At 35.9% G+C, this 22,346-nt stretch overlaps 1 protein-coding gene across 1 annotated transcript; it reads left to right on the top strand.

The window, feature by feature from the left end:
- The first annotated feature begins 522 nt into the window (after nucleotides 1–522).
- LOC130050205 (uncharacterized) lies at nucleotides 523–22,319 on the top strand. Its single transcript, XM_056149454.1, has 3 exons — nucleotides 523–700; nucleotides 9,652–9,827; nucleotides 20,584–22,319. The coding sequence occupies exons 2-3, from the start codon at nucleotides 9,678–9,680 to the stop codon at nucleotides 21,451–21,453; spliced, it is 1,020 nt and encodes a 339-aa protein (XP_056005429.1). The 5' UTR covers nucleotides 523–700; nucleotides 9,652–9,677; the 3' UTR covers nucleotides 21,454–22,319.
- Nucleotides 22,320–22,346: the final 27 nt, after the last annotated feature.

Raw genomic sequence — 22,346 nt, 5'->3', positions numbered from 1 at the left:
ACAAATAGTTCTGTATTCATACGCGCATTGTTAACATCTGAGGAAATGTCTATCATTAGAATTTGTGAAGATATCAATAAATATACATATCACCTTTGCAGTCCGTTGTTTTCATCTCCGATTATATTCGATTCATTAATATTTGATCAATTACATTTAAGATGTATATCAAAATCTATTCCATACAAAATAGTGGATACCTCTCTCATCTTTAAAATTCAAATTCCTTGATCGTCCCACTTCATTATTCTAATTAGATTTGCCTCCCTTCCCCTTTTAATTAATACATGTAAATTGTCATGCGCGGATCCAGGACTTTTTCTAGAGATGGAAGACCAAGTTTTGGCAAGAACAAAAAATCAATCCTTTCAAAATGAGCGTTTAAGCATGGACCAATGATTATTAAAACGGTACAAATGGGGGCGGGGTTAAAATACCTACACGACACATATTGCAAATATTTCATCTTGCCTTGGAGACAAAATGCGCCAGATGTACATTTGTTTTGTAACTTTCTAACTTTTCATCATGTGCTGGTGTTTTCTGGTATGATGTAATCGCCAGAAAGACTTGATTAGAATAATTTCCGGTTTCCTTGCCTGGTAATTGATTGTGCAATATCTTTTTCGGTGAATTTCTGATGACGAATGAAGTAGTGACAGTCTAAATTGTACCAGTCAACGATTTTATGACATTGCAGGTAGAGTATAATACCGTCCATCAAAGATTCACATTGTCCAGGAGTTTGTCGGCAATATAGTGAAAGATGGAAATATCTTAAGGACGAGGAAGAGCGCGGTCTGTTCTGGTGCGGTTTTTCATTTCGGGATTGATAAGAATGAATTTCTAAATTAATGTAATACGTATTTAATTGAGTATTGAAATTATTGTTAATATTAGCCTTCAAGTTATACAATATCTAGAAATAATTCAAGCGTATCAATATTTAAAAAAATGCAATAAACATTAGAATTGTTAATTGGTAAGTATGCGTTTGTTTCGGGTTCAAATTACTTCATTTACAACATCATATCGATTCATTCATTTATAAAATACAAAAAGGTGTACAGTGTTTTGTGGATTCAAGATAAGTGAAAAATCCTAATATATATACACATGTATATAATTATCTGTTTTATTAAATAGTTATCCATTTACCAAAATTGTTTCTACTACATGTAACTAATTTTGTTACCGTAGCAATTAAGATATCTTAATTATAAGATATGATTTTACAATGAAGTCTAAAGCTTCGTCCAGAAGAAATGTACAAAATCCATATCGTCAGTCAGGTTCGATGTAAAAAAAAAAAATTCCCTATTCTGCGGCCTGATATCTTTCACGCTTGTGTCGAGTTGTTTTCGTGTTAGGTGATGTTATGATATGTACCAGGGTATATAGAATGCTCACTGTTACGATCTTGAGCACCATTAGAGGACAAACGTTGTGACATTTAACCTACAACTGGTGACGTCATCATTCGTTATCAATCTGATTAAAATCAGACCCTATGATCCGCTCACGTAGATCAGTGTTACTCGCCACAATGGCATGGGATGCATGGCACCTAAGTGAGATTTTTAACGTAACACGAGATTCGTTTTTATAAGAAACACTTGTTTATGTAATATTGGTGCTCTGGCAGAGTTCCATATAATGATGGAACAACAACATACATGTAACATAACACCGGTATTGTGTGAGATATTGTCATTTATTAGATGACAATAAACAAATATTATCATTCTATATAATGATAACAAAAACAGCTAAGGAGAGATCTAGACAATACTGACAGCACAAGTTGCTTCTATAAAAATCCCTGAATATGATAAAGTGATCTCCCCTGTTATACAAGTAAAATTAAAAACTTGACAAAATAAAATATCCAAAAATCATCGAATAATATATACAAAACAAAAAACATCAGCCTAGCAGAAAAAACAGCAGCGGATGCCTACACATTACAAAATAGCTGCATATAAATATATAGGTGAAGGAAGGGGAAGGAGGGTGGGTAAAACTTCTAAATTCCTCCTTGTAACAAATTAATTTCAGAACGGACGCTATCTAAACATCACGTGCTATGACCTTACCATATGATTGGACAATACATCAGAAACTTGAACTGGTTAAAAACACAAAATGACCTTAAATACAGACTGTTACAAAATTACATACATGTATACAATGTAGATAGAGAATGGGTTCGCATATCACAATCAAATTACATAAATGCCATTATTTACAATAATGCAGTATTATGTAATATTGGTGCTCTGGCAGAGTTCCATATAATGATAAAATATCCAAAAACCATCGAATAATATATACAAAACAAAAAACATCAGCACTTGTTAATAAGGCGTCATTGATTGCCTTTTTGTTTGTAACATTGTACATTCTAATAATAATTTTTAAAAAAAATTAAGTTTCTAATGCGATTTTTTTTAAAGAAAATAAAAAGAACAAATGGGGGTGCTTCCACTACCCTTGCTCTACCCATTTACCAATGACCTTGAAATTATTTACATATTTTATGAATGTATCTTCATATTTGCGCGAGAGCAATTGTCTTTGGTAAAAAAAAATATTGAAGCAAAACAATTATTCCCTGCATTATGTATATTTATAATTTCTGAAAATACTCAACGAAAGTTTAGGTACTATATCTTCAGGAAGAAACAGTCCATTGTGTAAAAACTTGGTTTGCTTAATGAGTGCACTAATTACGTTTTGTAAGAAAAAATGGTAATAATGAAATCAAATAAATAAACATTGTGAACTCAAATGTGAATAAGGAACGTCGCAAAAGGGAACTCATATTCTTAATAAGTCGACATACATCTGAAGAAGATTGATTTACGGTTTTGTAATCGATTAAAGGCACTCCATTCAGAGGATGTTCAACCTGAATGTACATACGGTGACACTTCGAGTCTCGAGTACGTGAAGTTGGAACTGTAATAAACGAGCAAACAAAATCTACCTTTGACTTTGGATTGGTTTGTCAGTCAATGTAATTTCGATAGTAAATTAGGCAGATAATGCTGGACGGAATGTCATGCAATGTTGTTTTATTACCGGAAGATTTGACGGATGGGAGACACAAAGTTAATCCCCCTCATATTTAGAAATATAGCACTCTATCGACCCATCATTACCATGTTTATTCCTTCGTCTATCTAGTTATCATATAAAACAAACACTATATAGTAAAGGTTTAGTTTGGTAATTTGAGGTGTTAATTAGTATTACTCGGCCATCTAACATCTGTGTTAGAGGCAGGTGGAATCATTTCTCGGGAGAGGTTGACTTCACAAACGTGTTTTATGATCCTTAGCTCAAAGGCACTAGCCAAGTGGACTGCACTCGTTTTTTGCTCAAAGCAGGCAACACAGAACAAGTTTGAGAATAGAAAATGTCATTTATTTAGTAAATGACGAAAAGTATATACAGTACAGGGGGTCATTAAAAACAAGTAAAAATTAAGATCATATGCTGCAAATGACTAGATGACCTCCTGTTACATACATCTATAAGATTAACATTGAGAAAGAGAACATATATACACAAAATAAAAACATCCGATAGGGGATCTAACAAGATGACCCCCTATTGCATACACATATGTAAAAAGACTAGCATAAAAATATTGCCTGCCCACAAAAAAGGGTGTGTAGCAACAACAAATCAAGGCCATGAATCCAAGGCAAAATGAATTGGATTAACCCCACCCAAAGGCGTTTTATATTCTTAACAAACATAAACAAAAGACAGGAACAAAAACATGAAAAGATGTTTTCTCTAAATTTCGAATTCTAAGAGGTAGGCTTTTGTTTTTCACTACATAGGTTTAATTCATCTTATTTTGCATGCAAATATAACGGACAATGATGGTTGTCAAAACAGTGGCGGAGGACCCCCGCTCCCCCCCCCCCCCCCCCCCCCCTCACCACCAAGTTCGACGTGCCTGATAGGGCTGATTTTTGGAACTACTTTAACAGAATTCAATGTTTCAATGACCTTTGATTAACCATCTATTTTCGTAATTATGCATGTACATTAGAGTCATGAAAGAGAATTACATGTAGTTGGCTTAGTTAATTCGTCAGCTCCACTACTAAATTTCCCTGCTCCACATTATTGTAACACGATAATATAAATTACTCAATTGGCAAATAAGCATTTTAAACTATTTCCAAGAAAACACACATTTTATGGCATCATTTATTCTAAAAATTGAAACAGTAGAAACAATTTTATTTCAATATCATATACCCGGTTCAGCATACCACAGCCGTACGATACTCAGAAATCGTACTAGATGTACTAACTTTTCAGTGCATTTGTTTTACCAAAGTGAACGACATCATGTAGGAAAGAGATAGAAGTGCATTATCAAAACAATCCGGAAATTCATAACGAGTTGTTTTTATATCTTACACACTGCAATTGCACGGAAGGGCAAAAGACATGAAAGGAATGTTCGCCATGAATTGTGTAGAGGATACAATTCATTCACTGATTGAATCTCCCTAATGTCCCTTATATATAAATGTGATAGACATTGTTTTTTGAGGGCATTGCTAAGAATAATAAAGATTTTTATACTTTAACAAATAAAGAAAAAAATTTGTCGGTTAAATTACATGTATGTCGATAATATGTTGCGTATCCAGCTTGGCAATTTCTTTCATCAATATTACTCCACTTTCCTTCCATATCAGATTTTTTGTTGTGTTGTTCCTTCTTGAATATACCACATTTTGGAAATGGCTCTGCAGGGGTATTGTTCCTGTCAGCTTTGACCTTTTCAAAGCCTCTTCTGGGGATGTTACATCATTTCTCAGATCAAGATCATCAGATCTAAGGGAGATGCTCTTCCGGGCAGGGGGGGGGGGGGGTACATCCCAGACTTCTCCAGGCAAGTGATTTGCTTTTTTTCTGGAATCATGTCTGTCTCAAAAAAATATTGTACATTAATGCTTGATTACTTGCATATTTATGCATCACCAGGGGGGGGGGGGGGGAAATTCTATATTTGCGACTCGCCGATGAGACAGGTGTTGCTGATGGATGTTCAATGCATATACTTAACCTTTATGTAGCCCCTTCCCATACATACTGTATATTCCTGATTTAAAAAACCCCCAGACTATAGGAAATATTCAATATCATATGTAAGAGTTTTCATTTGAAGTGAAATTTTTTTTATTTTGGGATTTTCATAGACGGTAAGCAATGCAGCGTTAACAGTGATAGAGAGTGAAATCACTCAGCCGTGTCACCTAAGTGCACTTTAATTGATAGAATCAGCCGAAGTTAAATGTGAATTTCAAGACATGAAATCTGAAGGACTGCTGTGAGATTCGGTGAAGACGTCAGTCCAAATATACAACCGAGCTGAATTTAACATATCCATAAATTGTTTGCGAAAGAGGTGCGATTGTGCATCTCGCAGATAAATGTTACTATCAGGGGAGGATCCAGGATTTGCAATTACTCGGCTTTGATTAATACACTGTAACAAAGTGTTCATAAGATCTCCTAAAATATTAAAGCAAAGGGGAAGACTTTCATTTTCAAGTCATAATAAATTCAGAATATCCATGTATAAAAGATTCAGAAATTTAAAAATGAGGGGATTCAGCTTTCATCTACCATAGGTAGTAGACCGACTTGCGAAATGACAAAGGGAGAGTGCTTTTTAATAAAGGATATCTTTAGTTCCTTAAATTCATAACAAAAAATTCTACCAAGTAAGGTAGTCTAAATTCAAATCCGTGTTTGCCCAACTATTTATTTTGTATTGCTTATGGGATTTATGAGATTGATCACTGTTCGTTATCTTCACTTTTCATCACCCTAATTATTAGATTAAAAGCCACACATTGTAAATGACAGTGTTTAGAAAACATTTTGTAAATAACCTTTTAAAACTAACATTTAACAATAACTTTTTTTAAAGAATAACATAACTAATTTTTATTTTCATGGTCCTATCTTTAATTCTTGGGGGTGGGGTGTCAACTGTTTGTATAATTTCATTTCAGAAATTAATTCTTGATGTCAAAAATGAAAGCATCAAAATGTTAAATCATTCAAGGTATAAATTACAAACTAGAGTAAAACTATCAAAATATAACTCGTAAAACTATCAAAATATAACTCTTAGCTTAAAAGTAACAAACTAAAGAATAACTAAACTGCAGTCGAATTATCACTTTGTATTCATTTCATAAAGTAAAGTAAAAATATACACAGCGATGTCTAAGATTCAAAATTGTTAATTCAGTATAGCATCATCAAAACGTGTCATCTTTACATTGTACAGAGCATTTTCATAATCATATTTACTATCGTTCATTCATTCATACATTTTATTCGTTCAGACCACAATGGAAATGGTACTTGAGGTACAATACAGAAATTTCATGTATCAATACAAGTAACGTCAGAGGAAATTATATAGGTATGCAAATAAACATAGTGAAATATATACATAAATATGTACAAAAATTTGAAGTTGTGTGTTAAGGAGAACAGACTAATACATATATCTTTAAAATAAACACGCACAGGTTTTTAGCATTACTGGTTGACATGATTTCATGACATTTGGTCTCGTACAATATTTTCAGTATAGATAATGTTTTCTTATACCGGATAAAGCACTACACTCTAATACGAAATGATATTCAGCTGCAATTTTTGTTTCATTACATAAAACACATAATATTTCGTTACATGGTATACTAAACCACCGCCCAGTCTCTACTGGGAGGTGATGGTTCGTGGCACGAAATTCAAAGTTTTGAAGGTAGATTTTCAAGATAAGTTTCTAGACCAAAACTTGTTTTAAAAAATTCTGTACATTGTACCCTTGGAAGAGCTAAAAACATCAATTGGCCATGTCTGGACAAATTGACCGTTCCAACAAAAGTGTGTCACTTCGCTTGACCGAGCATGCAAATATCAGTCATGTGATTGGACGTATGGTTTCAATAAAAGTGAGTTTGGGTGATCACGCTATGTTCTGCCATCAATGTGATTGGTCATTGAAAACAAAAGTAAAATCTGGCTCATTAAAATTTGGTGAGAAGCCTCGCCCAAACATTTGCAAGTTCGATCAAGCAAAGCGTCACGCTGTTATTGAAACGACAGTTGTTTCCTTTATAGTAGACACTGCGAAAACATCGGCGGAGTTCTGTATTCTGGGGTAAACAGATGCTGAAACAAGTATAAACTGCTCTTACAAAAAAATTAAGAAATGCAACAGTATTTATGTCCTTGTGTCATGATAAGTAGCAAGTTCACTGCTTTTTTGTATTTGTTTGTTTCTCAAACTTTTTGTTTGTGTGTTTGTTTTCAATTTCTTTATGTTTGTATCATAATGGACTAACACACCAGATAACTTTGATGTGGATGAAAAATGTAGAATATGAACAATGCTATTTTGAAATTGGAAACTTTCAAATTTACTTAATGCGGTTTAAGTAGAAAGTAGTCTAAAACAAGATGTGTTTGTGCAACACAAATTCCCCCGATAATGGCCAATTCCAAAGATGGCCAAGGTCACAAGGACAAATATCTTGGTACCAGTAGAAAGATCTTATCACAAGAAATGGTCATATGTAATATGAAAGCTCTAATATTTACCATTTAGAAGTTATAACCAATGTCAATTTTTTAAAAAGTAGGTCAAATGGTTTAGTACCCTCGGAAAGGTCTTGTCACAAGGAATACTCATGTGAAATATCAAAGCTCTAGCACTTACTGTCCAAAGGTTATTAGCAAGGTTAAAGTTTCAAACAGAATGACAGAACGGACAAAAACAATATGTCCCTCGATCTTCGATCTCGGGGGGCATAAAAATTGAAAACCCCTGCAGGACTCAAATCCGTGATTCACAGATCTAACAGCAGTGGACATGTAAGCCGACTGAGTACCCAGTTAGGCAATCAAAGTTAAAATATACAAATATTGCTGATATTTTTATTATCATTCATGTTTTGAAAATAATTCAACCATTATTACGATTAAGTATATCTGCTTAATTAATAATATTAAAGATACACACAACACTGTGTTCAGTGAATGTTTCATTGATTAAAAAATGGCCATAGCAGTAAAAAAAAAAAACCACCCCACCAATGCTTACAAAACAAGAGAATCAACCTAACAACTAAGAATTGATCGTCTATGAGATAAATACAAAGAAACACGAACCCCAAAACATAATTCGCTCATGAAGGTGGCATTCCACACACACAAAAAGAAACCCATAAAAACCTACCCGGTAACAAACAAGAGGCCCACAGGCCTTATCGGTTACCTGAATACTAATGAAAAAGTATCACTACTTCCATGGGCTATGAAATCTATAAAAAAAATTCCTGTTCTGATATCTAAGCAAAATTCTAATGTTCAGCAACAGTATAAACAAGATGTGTTCTTAAAACTTCACTGCCCTCAATAGTGCATACAATGATGAAAGGCTTCAAATAATAGGTGTATTTAAAACATTAAAATATCAAAAGATATGACTAATTTGGACTCATCCTAAAGTCATAACCCTGGGTTATGAAATTCCCCATTATTTTGTACATCCGTTTCTGCTATCTCTAAGTATGCATTTAGATTTTACACAGTATCAGCAAACTTACACATACATACTATATACTAAGTTTGGCCCCACCCTGGGGTCAGAACCCTTACTCTGGAGAAAATCAACTTAACAATTTTGGGATCATGAAATTTACAATTTTGGTAGAGGCCTTCCTGCTCTCCCATCACCATGCATTTACTTTTTCTTACACATATGCGGTTCTTGAGAAGAAGATTTTTGAAAATTGGTCAATTTTGGGCAGATTTTGCCCTGCACCTAGGGCCCCAGGAATCCTGAAATTTACAATTCATGTTCCCCTTGTTCCAAATATGTTTCATACTAAATTTGAAAATAACTGGAATTATAGTTATCAAGAAGAAGTTAAAAATGTCTATTGTTCACACATTTAATAACTGACCATTTTGGCCCCATCCTGATGCCAAAACCCCTACCCCTGGGATCATCAAATTTACAATTTTGGTAAAGGACTACTGTTCTTTCTAAATATCTATTTACTTTCAATTTAGTATCAATAACACTAAAGAAGGTATTATTTAAGTGTTTTACACATAAACACTATATACCAAGTTTGGCCCCGTCCTAGGGTCAGAACTCCTACCCTGGTGATCATGAAATTTACAATTGTGGTAGAGGCCTTCCTGCTTTACATCACCATGCATTTAGTTTTTCTTACATGTGTGTGGTTCTTGAGAAGAAGATTTTTGAAAATTGATCAATTTTGGACAGTTTTTGCCCCGCCCCTAGGGCCACAGGGGTGCTGGAGTCCTGAGATTTACAATTTATGTCCCCCTTGTCCCAATGATGCTTCATACCAAATTTGAAAAGAATGGGACTGGTAGTTATTAAGAAGAAGTTAAAAATGTTCAATTGTTAACGCACGACGGACGACGACGGATGACAACCAATTGTAATAGGTCACCTGAGTTTACTCAGGTGACCTAAAAGCTTTAAACATGATACAAATTCGTCATAAATGAAATGAATATTTTTAAGTACATGTATATCTTTATATTTTGTAGGTTCTCTAAGAGTGAAAATCTCTATCATGAGGAAGCAGCTTGTGGTCGTGCTTTCCATATGTTTCATTATCATTGTTACACTAGTCTTGTTTCACACCAACCAGTACAACGCCATGAAAAACACAGTGCTCCAATATCCCCCGATTAGTGCCATACGGGATTACCTCAACCATCAGGTATTTCAATTTATCCTAGTTTATGATAACTTATATGACAAGAAATGTTTGTACATGTAAAACATCTATCCCCCACCCCCCGGGTGCAAAATTGCAAAGGGTTATACACATGCATCATTTAAATATGATAGTAGTGCCAAACCATTTCAAAATATTGAGCAGACAATATCTTTCTATGTTCAGAGTGGATTAATAATATGACCTAAAATCAATAGGGGTAATCTATTCCATATGCTGTATCAATGTACCCTTGACCATGTGACATCAAAATCAAAAGGGGTCATCTTCTTCTAAAGATATACCAGTGTATCAAGTTTGATGTCTGTCAAGTAAAGGGTTCTCTAGACATTGAGTGGTCAGTATATTCCTATGTCCAGTTTGACCCTTGCACATGTGGTCTGAAAATCAATAGAGGTCATCTACTTCTTAGGGTGTTCCAGTATACCATGTTTGATGTCTGTCAAGCAAAGGGATCTCAAGATATTTAACGGACAATGTCTTCCTATGTCCAGAATAGATTGACCCTTGACTGTTTGAAATGAAAATCAATATAGGTTTTCTTCTACTCGTAACCAACCCATATATGAAATCATTACGATGAAGTGAATCGTTCTCAAAATAGTGAGCGGACAACATGTGGTCTACCGACCGACCAACAGGTGCAAAGCAAAATATATGCTCCTCTTTTTTGAAGGAGGCATAATAAAACAAATGTTATTGGCATATCTATCTTGGAAACTTCAGAATGGTCCTTGTCAACGTACACAAACACATGTAACAGGTTGTTGTACATGTAAGCGTTTTCTATCAAGACTGATCACGTATTTCATGCAATTCAGTTAAAAGTTACCCCACCGTAATTTTTTCTCGCTGAATGTACAGTTTGTATATAGAAATGAACTCTTAAATGAATACAATTGCCCTAAGTGAAGAAATATTGAATATAAAGCACAGAAAATTTCACTTTATATGGATACCCACTTCTGCCCATATTATGCTCTATATATATTATATTATATATATATATATCTGTGTGTGTGGGGGGGGGGGGAGGGGGTTATTGTCGCAAGTAGGATTTAGACCTGGTCTGGGTGGTGTGGTTTTGCTTAGTGGGCGACGGTCTCATCCATTATGCCACGAATATTTGCTATTGCACAGAGCATAATAGAATATTTTGTGTGTATGGTTAATAATTGTTAGGTATCAATGCAAGGTGAAGATAACGAACAGTGATCAATCTCATAACTCCTATAAGCAATACAAAATACATAGTTGGGCAAACATGGACCCCTGGACACACCAGAGGTGGGATCAGGTGCCTAGGAGTAAGCATCCCCTGTTGACCGGTCACACCCGCCGTGAGCCCCATATCCTGATCAGGTAAACGGAGTTATCCGCAGTCAAAATTAGTGTGCCAAGAACGGCTTAACAATATGGTATGAAACACGTCAGACAGGATTTGACCCAATGATAGGTTGTATTGACGAACTAGATCGTTATAACGACCATCTAATTTGCGAAATGCTGACTTCAATCGAGACTGTTGAAACCCCTGCACCATCAACTTGTTTGTCAGTAGCTTACCTCGATTATACGCATATAAACAAGCTCTTGCACATCGAATCAGTTGAGATATATAAACACCATATGCAGGTGATAATGGAATATTGCTACATAAATATGGGAAGTTGACGATGGAGAAGTGAATTTAAAAACTGTTATTTCCGTAGTTATTATGTATATATTTTAGCAAAAACATTTCTTTATGAGGTAAAATAATTTCTTGTAATATTTTTCACACTTGTGAAGATGTTCAGCGATTGGTCATTTGTCTGTAATAATAGAATCTGCTATTTCGGCGGTGTTTTTGCACCAGACAAATTGTTTGCTGTTGTCATTGACCTTGACCTGTCATAGTGGCCATTTTGGGCCAGTAAAGATTTATAAAAGCATTGAAAAGGCCACGACACGGTTGGTTATTTGAACCTCAAATTTTCGTAGCAAACCGCGTCTTTATCAAGAGACATATATATTCCATAAACAAATTTCACACACCACGAAAAAACGACAAATGTCAATAATCTACAATGTTAACAAGGATGATACACTGATGTACTGAATTGAGAAAAATGGTTTCGTTGTAATCGTGTCTAAAGACGATGGTGTAGAGAGTTTGTAACATCATCGGATCGGGATGAAAATAGAATTATTATTTTTTAATCAAAGAAATCAGATAAATTTAGAGAGAAAACTTCTAAAACAACGTGATTTACCATATCCGAATCCACAATGGTAAGGATTGCTGTATAATATTTTGAAGGAAGTTTGCTACACCCCAGAGAACTTTGATTTGGATGAAAAGTGGAGGATATGTACAACAATATTTTGAAATTGAAAACTTTCAAATTTACTTTTTTGGTCAAAATATGCAGTTTTAGAAAAAAAGCAATCAGAAAAAATTTAAAACCCCTGCAGGACTCTAACCAACGATCTACAGTTTAGCAGTAGACTAATATTGCTGATATTCATATTTTCATCCATGGTTTAAAAGGAAGTCAGGCATTATGACGATGTAGAGTACCTCCTTAACTTAATCATAAATCATTATCTTACCTCCATTTTCTTTCAAAATCACGTTGTTAAAAGTTTTCTTTCTAAATTTATCTGACTTCTTTAATTTTGATTTTTTTTTCTCAGTTCAGTACATGAGTGTATTATTCTAATTGTTAACAATGTAGATTAATATGTTGACGGTGCTACATGTACCGTTTGAGCAGCTACATATAATATACATATACATATTTCATGCTTTGATCAGGTTCAATTTAAACAAGAAACGGCCCATTTTAGTTTTAATCCAAGGGTTATATACTAAATCATTAAAACATAAAACATACATAAACATGATGGGTGAGATTGAAATATTTTTAAACTATAGGCCCTATACAATTTATTTTTGCTGCCTTCACTGACTTGCTTAACCTTTGACGCACGACTTTTCTCAACTGCATGCTCTTGACTGCCTCTACTTTCCTTATTTCTACTCTCAATCTTTCCAAGTCAATACTTGTGTGATAAAAATCCCCAAGTCTTGTTGCAAACCTTTTAAGTTTGTAAAACTGTGTGAACAGCACTGTCTTTGAACATAAAACGCGTTTCAATATAGGCCTAATGAAAATATTAAATAAATCGATAAATTCAACACTATTGCAGATACATGTACATGCGCAGACCCCCCCCCTCCCCCCTGCGTACCCATCTAATTAAAAAAAAAATGAAATTTATAAGAAAAAAATCTCCTTGTAGCAATGGCATGTTTCAGAAGAAAAAATAGAACAATATTTATAATACAGTTCATAATTCTAGTTGTAACATAATGATGAATTCTTTCAGCATTCACATATAATTATTGAATAAATGGCAACATATTTGAGCCCCTCTCCACTGTTGCTCTAAGGATGCATTATGATTTATTCACAAAACTAGAATTAATTAATGATTTCTCAGTCGTTAATATTAAGTGGCATGATTGGTTTTCAAGGGAGATTGGTTGGTTCGAGGTTTGCATTTAGGGCCTATGCAGTTCTTATCTTTAGACGCTAAAAAAAACCAAATATTTAGAAAAGAAATGTTTTCGATCCGGCCAAATTCCATAAATTTGTTCTCAATTTTTTAAATAGCTTAAATTCAGTGCCTATTCTCCCTCATATAATTTGACAAGTTAGTCTTTTTTTCTTTTCTTGTTAGAATGATCAATTTCAGTTGAGACTGTGGTAATTTAATCAGATTTGTGGTTTGCAGTCGATTATACACAATCTGTATTCGATATCATATTACGTATGCCTAATGTTATCGTATATTGTTCCGGTAGCATGACTTTTACAAACAGAAATAACAAGTATTTAGATCCGGCACTGTCAGTCTTATTATGACGTACGCCAAAACGTAGACATGACGTCACACATCATCTTACCCTGCCTTTCATAAACATTGCACTTCGTTAAAAATTACGCCTAATGGTGCACTGAATTTTTGAGCTAGGAGACCATAAAATTAGGATGATGATACATGTAAGTTCACAATCATAGTCCAAGACGCGACTTTGCGAGACCTCGGCCATTTTTGACAAGGTACTTCTGGGATTGGCGTAAAAAAAAATTCTTGTCAAAGGTTTAGATTTAGCTCAGATCTCGCTAATATCTTGTACGGTGTGACCGTTGAGATGAGTGAAGCCCATTGACATCTTGCAACAGGACTTATAGGCATGCATTACGTGACTCATATTTTATTCGCCGTGGATGTGTATACAGTTACTGTATATTCACATGACGTCATATTAGCTGCAATGTTATTCTTCTTTCAAACCAAGCAAAAACAAAACGTTTGAAGCTATAAGAAAACTTGTGTAGAATTTATGAACGTTATGGTACATTCTACACAATCTAATTATTTTAATTATGGGATTGTGAAGTATACCGCAGTGGCTGCGATATTTTTCCATATGCATTACGGGTAAAACTCCTCTTTTTTCAGCTGGCGAAGATCGAGCAAATCACGTGACTCATATGTGTAATCATTGGAGCGAGCTTTGCTCGCTATCAATATTTGTACTGCCGCGGTGGTCGAGAGGTAGAGCGTTCGCCCCGCAAGCAGGAGGTCAGGGTTCGAATCCCGGCCGCAACAGACCTAAATCGTTAAATCAGGTAGTGACAGTTCCATCGCCAAACGCCCGGCATCAGGTATGAATGTTGGGTCCTCGGTGATGGCCTTAAAAACAGATGTCCCGTGTCACAGTAGGTGTGGTATGCCTAAATTTGGTCTTGGTGACGTCTCCATATGAGTGAAAAATTCTCGTGAGGGACGTCAATCAAGATACAATCAATATTATATTACATGTAATTAATATTTGTCGGGATTTTTTTTTATAAGGAGCCTCCGTGGCCTCTCACCTCTGGTCGACGCGGGTTCGAATCCCGCTCGCGCCGATAAGTTAGAGTTCCAGAGTTTACTTTCGGAAGGTCGGTGGTCTCTTCCCAGGTACATTAATGGTATATGGGTTCTCTCTTCCACCAATAAAAACTGGTCGCTACGAGATAACTGAAAAATTGGTTCGGGATGAAAATAGAATTATTTTTCAAAATTATAGAATTTATGGAAAAAACTTCCAAAACAATGTGATTGCAATGATTATCTAATTAAAATTAGAGGATCTAATTTAATTAGATTGATGTGATTGTGAAATAAAATGGTTGGGAGATAATGAATTGGAGTGATTAAGTTTTTAATTGTTTTTTGGTAGTCTGTACTATTGTGGAATAATTATGGTTGATTGATTGAATATTTATTCAACGCCCCTCTCGAGAATATTTCACTTATCCATTGAGACGACATCACTACCGGTGAAGGGCTGCAACATTTAGGCCTATTCTTGGCGCTTATGGCCATTGAGCAGGGAGGGGTCTTTATCGTACCACACCTTCTGTGACACGGGCCCTCGGTATTTGCTGTCTCATCCGAAGGACCGCCCCATTTATTCGCCTCATACGACAAGCAATGGGGTACTGGACTTGAGGATCTATGCCGACAACGGAAATTAATATATGCTTACTACAAGAACACGATTAAACTACAAAATCATATTAATAAACAAATAAATCTCGTACTAAAATTAACAATCCAAAAGGTGAGTGGCAAAGAAGTCCAAGGAAAAAAAAATACTGTAATAGTTTTCAAGCTAATATATTTTTAAAGGTCAAACAAATTGAAGCGGCAATCTTAATTGATTGGTTGAATATTGTTTAACGTCCCACTCGAGAATATTTCACTCATATGGAGACGTCACCTCTGTCAGTGAAGGGCAGCAAAATTTAGGCCTATGCTCGGCGCTTATGGCCAATGAGCAGGGAGGGTTCTTTATCGTGCCACGCCTGCTGCGACACAGGACCTCGGTTTTTGCGGTCTCATCCGAAGGACTGCCCCATTTAGTCGCCTCTAACGACAAGTAAGGGGGTACTGAGGAACTATTCTAACCCGGATCCACACGGGATGCAATCATGAAATTCTAATATCGAAACATAAAGAGCTATGTGGATCCGTATTTATGAATATTTAGAATAATGTTTTATCATGGTTTAGAAGCCTAAGCTGATATATTGATGATACACTAGTTTTCAAGGTCGATATATTTTTCTTTCTATCCCCCGTTTTTAAAAACAAATTAAAGTCGCAGTCTTGAGACCAGGGTATGAAATAGGGATTGCTTTATAAATTCATAATTATAATGATTTCTAATAATGTTTTAACATAATGTGGAGGTATTAAAGGTCAAACAATAGTCGCAAATTTGTGAATTCTCATGCCTAAATTAAGGAATTCAATGTCAGAGCTTTGCAACGATCCCCCCTCCCCTAATTGTAGTTTTAAGAAAATTTGATGATAACGAACAGTCATCAATCTCACAAATCCCATAAGTAATACAAAATAGATAGTTGGGCAAACACGGGCCCCTGGACACACCAAAGGTGGGATCAGGCGCCTAGGAGGAGTAGGCATCCCCTGTCGACCGACCACACCCGCCATGAACCTTGCTCAGGTAAACGAGTTATCCGTAATCAAAATCAGTCTGAAACACGCCAGACAATCATTCTATTAATCATACACCAGCATATATTTTATCAGGTGAATATTGGCGATTAGGCTGTGGAAACTGGTTAAACCAAGGATTTATCCTAGATTCATGCGCGTGAAAGCATTCACTCCACCTGGACGGAATTATTTCAAACGATGCATCTAGGATTTTTCTGTGCTCTCTCAACATCGGTCCATGTTTGGTTATGTTCATTACATGTAACAACTACTAGCATGTCTTGCCAAATGTGACCTTCTTTGTTGAAGTGTTTTCCTACGGGTTCGGTCACGCGTTTGGTTTTGATGGTTAATCGGTGGTTGTTGGTTCGAAGTCTGATATTTGTAGTTTCCCCAACATATAAATTGTTGGCCACATTGTTTACAATTGATGAGGTATATATGCAGTTGTTGGTTTTACTGGAGAGTTCACTGAATATTTTATAAGTTTTGCCTTTGGTGAAGCTTTGGAATGTTTCTAAATCATGGCTAAATTTGCAAAGCAAACAACTCTTGTCAGAACAAGTTGAAAAGCCTCCATTCGGTAAAGGGTTCAATCTGGCCCTTACCACCAAATCCTTGATATTCTTGGATCGTCTAAAGGACGCCATTAGTGGTTCACTAAATTCTCTTGCCAATCTACGATTATCCAAGAGTTTAGGGAAGTTATCCTTTAGGATTTTGTTTAGGTCCTTCAATGTAGGGTGGTAAGTGGTGACCAGAGGTACTTTACTCATTTCGTTTTCTCCATACTGCAACACTGAAGATTCCTCAATTAATTTAACCTCACAATGGCATTTGTAACAGATATCGGCTTGTAAACTTGTTTGCATAAATGAAACTTTAAGTGTTGATTGTGTTGTTCAATGGAACAAATTCGTCTGGCACGAATTGCTAGGTTTTTCGGCACACCCTTGTAAATGTGATGTGGGTGACAATTGGATGGCATTAGGTTTAAATGGGTGTCGGTCTGTTTGGTATGGAGATCCTTTTCAATTTCACCATTTCTAAGAGTGGATGTTGTATCAAGAAATGTATTGTTGATATCTGAAATATCCACTGTAAACTTATACTAAGGTGAAATGAATTGACAAAGGTCACAAAATTGTCCAGACTTTCCCTTCCTTCGACCCATTTGATTTCTATGTCATCGATAAACCTAAGCCAGCTTAGGGGTTTGATGGGTACTTGTAGTAAAAGCTGTTTTTCTAATCTAGACCCGTTCAACAAGCGGACATAGAAAAAAAGAGGGCTGAGATTGAAGGTCTGGTTTTAATTAGACTGGAGGTTAGCGCGTTGGTCCTGCATGCGGAAGGCCGGAGTTCGAATCCCGGCCGCGACAGACCTATGTCGTTAAAACAGGCAGTGACAGGTCCATCGCCAAACGCTCGGCATCAGGTATGAATGTCACGGGTCTTCGGAGATGACCTTAAAAACGGATGTCCCGTGTCACAGTAGGTGTGGCACGCGAAAGAACTGTAACTGTTCAATAGCCGTACGCGCCGAGCAAAGGCCTACATTTGAAGCCCTTTACCGGTCTTGGTGACGTCTCCATATGCGTGAAAAATTATCGAGAGAGACGTTTAACAAGAATCTATCAATCGATCGATCGAGAGTAACACTGGGCACTAACCAGTCTCCAGTCTCTGTCGTAACATACATTATGTAATAGTTTATCGATGTGGATAAAAAAAGACAGCAGTGAAATTCATACTCAATTCTCAAAACAAGGAAAGAGGATTTAAAATGCTTATTTAACAATTAATGAAACGCATTTTAGCTAGCAACATCTATTTCAATTTATTTGATACCGGTTTTGTCCTGTTCTACATGTATAACACGAGAAGCTCTGTCTGTTTATCGTTAAAGTTAGTGCCCCGGTGGGTTTTTTTTCAGACAAAATTCGTTTTACTGTTGGAAGTGTATTCCATTGTGTTTTCATATTCCACATATATACTAATCTTGCAATAATCTGGAACAAAGATGAAGAAAAATAGTTGCCCCCCCCCCCCCCGATTTGACCTTAATTGTTTTCATTTTATAATGCAGGCTTGCATCATGCTACTTTGAGATTTATCTCTGACAATCCAACGATACGTGGGATACGTTGATAATCCAAATAATTTATCGATATCATTGAAATGCAACAACCATGGGATTTTACCTTCTATTAGCAAGAACATATGATTGAGATCATATAATGTATGATTGTTATACCCCCCGAACGAAGTTCTGGGGGGTATACAGGAATCACTCTGTCTGTCTGTCCGTCCGTCTGTCTGTCTGTGCAGATTCGTGTCCGGGCCATAACTTCTTTGTTCTTTGACTTAGGCATACCATATTTGGCACACAGGTAGATCACCATGAGACGATGTGTCAAGTACCTTCATGACCTCTATATGACCTTGACCCTTGACCTCAAGGTCAAAATTAAAGTTTTTTTTTACAATGGATTCGTGTCCGGGCCACAACTTCTTTGTTCTTTGACATAGGCATACCATATTTGACACATGAGTGTATCACCATGAGACGATGTGTCATGTACCTTCATGACCTCCATATGACCTTGATCCTTGACCTCAAGGTCAAAATTAAAGGTTTTTACAATGGATTCGTGTCCGGGCCATAACTTCTTTGTTCTTTGACATAGGCATACCATATTTGACACATGAGTGTATCACCATGAGACGATGTGTCGAGTACCTTCATGACCTGTATATGACCTTGAACTTTGACCTGAAGGTCAAAATTGATTATAGGGTTTTGACATAGTCATACCATAAGACATGGGTGTATCACCATGAGACTATGTGTCATGTACATTCTTGATCTCTTTATGACCTTGACCTTTGATCTCAAGGTCAAAATTATAGGTTTATGCCATGGATTTGTGTTTGGACTATATCTTCCATTTTCTTCTACAAATGCATACCATATTTTTACACTCAGGAAAGAGGTAATTTATACCTATTAACAACACCCTTTGGGAGATTGGGGTAAGCGGGGGGTATTCTTAGTGAGCATTGCTCACAGTACATCTTGTTGTTTTTAAAATACCCCCTCCCCCCAAATACGATAATGTCAGTGATGTCGTATTCCTTCTTTTAAAATAATCATAGATGGACACCACGTGACTTGCACGTGCAACTACACTGAATTATTATACCCCCTGCAAACGAAGTTTGGGGGGGGGGTATACTGGAATCACTTTGTCCGTCTGTCCGTCCGTCCGTCTTTCCGTCCGTTTGTCCGTAGACGCAATTTGTCCAAAGTTTATTTCTAATACCGCTGGACATATTTCATTCAAACTTTATGCACATCTTCTATATATTATGTAGTTGTGCATCTCCTATTTTCATTGAAATATTTTAACAGTTATAGAAGTTACGCACATTTTCTTTTCATTTTGGGGGTTGCGCACTTTGTCCAGAGTTTAATTCTAATATCGTTGAACAGATTTGATTCAAACTTTATTCTCATCTTATATATATAATGTAGTAGTGCATCTTCTATTTTCATTGAAATATTTTAACAGTTATGGAAGTTACGGACATTTTCGGGTTTGGCATCCAGATACTAGTACTGTATCTGCAATCTTGTGACTTCTCGGTAAAACATAAAGTGGCTCATGTGTGTTGAATACTTATTTGTCAGATAGTATTTATAATCTCAACTATCCCTGGCAATGGGATTCATAGTAAACTGCCTTTATTGCAGCTACTTAGAGTTGTTATACCAGTGGAAAAGATTACAATAATACCAATACTTGAGCTAATGTCATTTATTTACTGACAAAATCAATGACAAAGTAAAGTTGGCATAACATAATGATCTTTAACAAAGTGAATATAAACTAAAGACTAGAAGAGTTGACCAGGGATTTGCAATCATACAGCCTAAAATGTGCCAAATAGTATTCATTGTTTATATTAAGCATATTTTTAATATTTCATGTACTGCTGTACTGTAGAATATACACTTCTGCATTCACATTGATTGCCCTGTAGATAATGTGAAAATATCCAATGTGCTTGCATTAAATATTTCCCATCATCTTATATGCCCCGCGGGGGGTATTAGTCCCATTAGGACAGTTCTAGTTTAAATCTACCTTTAGATTTTGTATTTGTAGAATAAAACAGCGGAATTTCTGGACTCAATAAAGGGTACAAACAGAAGCATCACAGTTGTCACAGCATATTTCAATATAGGACGTTTTCCTAAAGGAAATCCAAGTCAAGTAAGGACATCTGAGACCTACAACACGTGGATGAAGACGTTTCAGTATCTGAAAAATCCCGTTGTGTTCTACACAGATGATAAGGCCTATGCAGATTTCTTTGTAGCACTCCGAAAAAACTCCTCTCTGCTTACAGAAGTAATACATATTAATCGATCACAGTTATGGGCTTTTAAAATAATTCCTAAAATCAAGAAAATATACTCAACTCCTGGATATCCGCGCCACTACCCGAACACGATTAGCCCGGAATATACAAGTTTAACCCATTCTAAACAGCAGGTACTTGCCGATACTGTGAATAGACATCCGTTCGATACAGAATTCTACTGCTGGCTGGATGCGGGGTATTTTAGGGACAATGTTTACCGTGAGAGGAAATTTTGGATGGAGGTTCCAGATGACTTCAATAAATCTCGCATTGGTGTGACTCGCGTTTTCTACGCGGATTTAGAAAATGTAAATGCGAGAAATATTATATTAATGAATATAAATTGGATTGGCGGTGGACTCTTCCTGGGTAAACCAGAAGTAATTCTAAAGTTTCACGATCAATATAAAAAGGCTGTGATGCGATATTTAAGTCAAGGAATCATGAATGTAGAGCAGCATATTCTATACGCCATGTACACGAAATCAGAGAGGAAAAAGTATCCGATAGATGTGGAAGTACAGTTATATAAACCTGGACAGAAGCGAGTCAGGAACAGTAACCCGTGGTTTTATCTGGGTTATTTGATGTATAGGGAGGATCCAAAATAACTGATAATATTGATATTTGTATAAACTTGAATTTGTCTTTCAGGACCAAGGTCTCTTTCATGTATTACCTGCAGTATTGTCTTATAGATGGATATTTTATGAAAATACCTGCATATTTTGTTTGCTTATTTCATCTTCAGAACTGTTTGATGCAATGTCCAATATATGGTAAGGTCATAACTTCGTCATGCTTCTGAACTTGATATAGCTTAATATTTTGTGAAGATATGTACATGTAAGTATAGCATAGTGTTTAGTACTAATTGCAGTGTATCTTCCGCTTTTATGCGCGTTGTATCTTGACTGAAATATCGTAAAAATTAAAGCCGCCTGTCTTCCAGCAGGCCTGTCTGTCAACAAATCTGTCCTACTTATCCATTCATCATACATCTAACTTCTACAAAGATGATGGAACACATGTATACGTAAGAAATACATTTTATTTGCGAAAATGATTGAGGGTATGAACTGCGACGCTTCACGCCGGGATACTCAATGACGCGCATTAGCGCTTATGAAGGATATGCTTGCTGGAAGTGTTGCAGTTCATACCCTCATGTATTTTTAAAATGAAATTTATTTCTTATATTCACATTCTACCTTCATTTCTGTCGAAATTTCCAGTCATTCAAATTGACGCACTCTATCTACAATGTACATGTATAAAGTAGTAAACTGTTCTGTATTCATGCGCGTGTAGTTTACAACTGCGTCGCGTTCATGGGGAAATGCATATCACTTCAATTTGTAGATATCAAAGGTAAAAACATTGGAAATGTAAATATTGGTACATGTAGTTAAATTTGATTAAAGTAATAGAAGGTTATTTCAAAAAGATTAAAAGAAGAAAAAACCTCAACCAAACAATGCTAGTGCAAGTGATCCACATCGTG

The sequence above is a fragment of the Ostrea edulis genome, chromosome 9, assembly GCF_947568905.1.
Source record: "Ostrea edulis chromosome 9, xbOstEdul1.1, whole genome shotgun sequence".
In the NCBI taxonomy this organism is placed as follows: domain Eukaryota; kingdom Metazoa; phylum Mollusca; class Bivalvia; order Ostreida; family Ostreidae; genus Ostrea; species Ostrea edulis.
The sequence above is the reverse complement of the archived record's forward strand: the minus strand, read 5'-3'. Positions and strand labels throughout refer to the sequence as shown.

Excerpts from the sequence above, each read along its gene's own strand:
- LOC130050205 (XM_056149454.1), top strand. The coding sequence starts at position 9,678 with ATGAGGAAGCAGCTTGTGGTCGTGCTTTCCATATGTTTCATTATCATT. Across the intron at positions 9,828-20,583 it reads GGGATTACCTCAACCATCAG|AATAAAACAGCGGAATTTCT; the intron begins GTATTTCAATTT and ends TTGTATTTGTAG.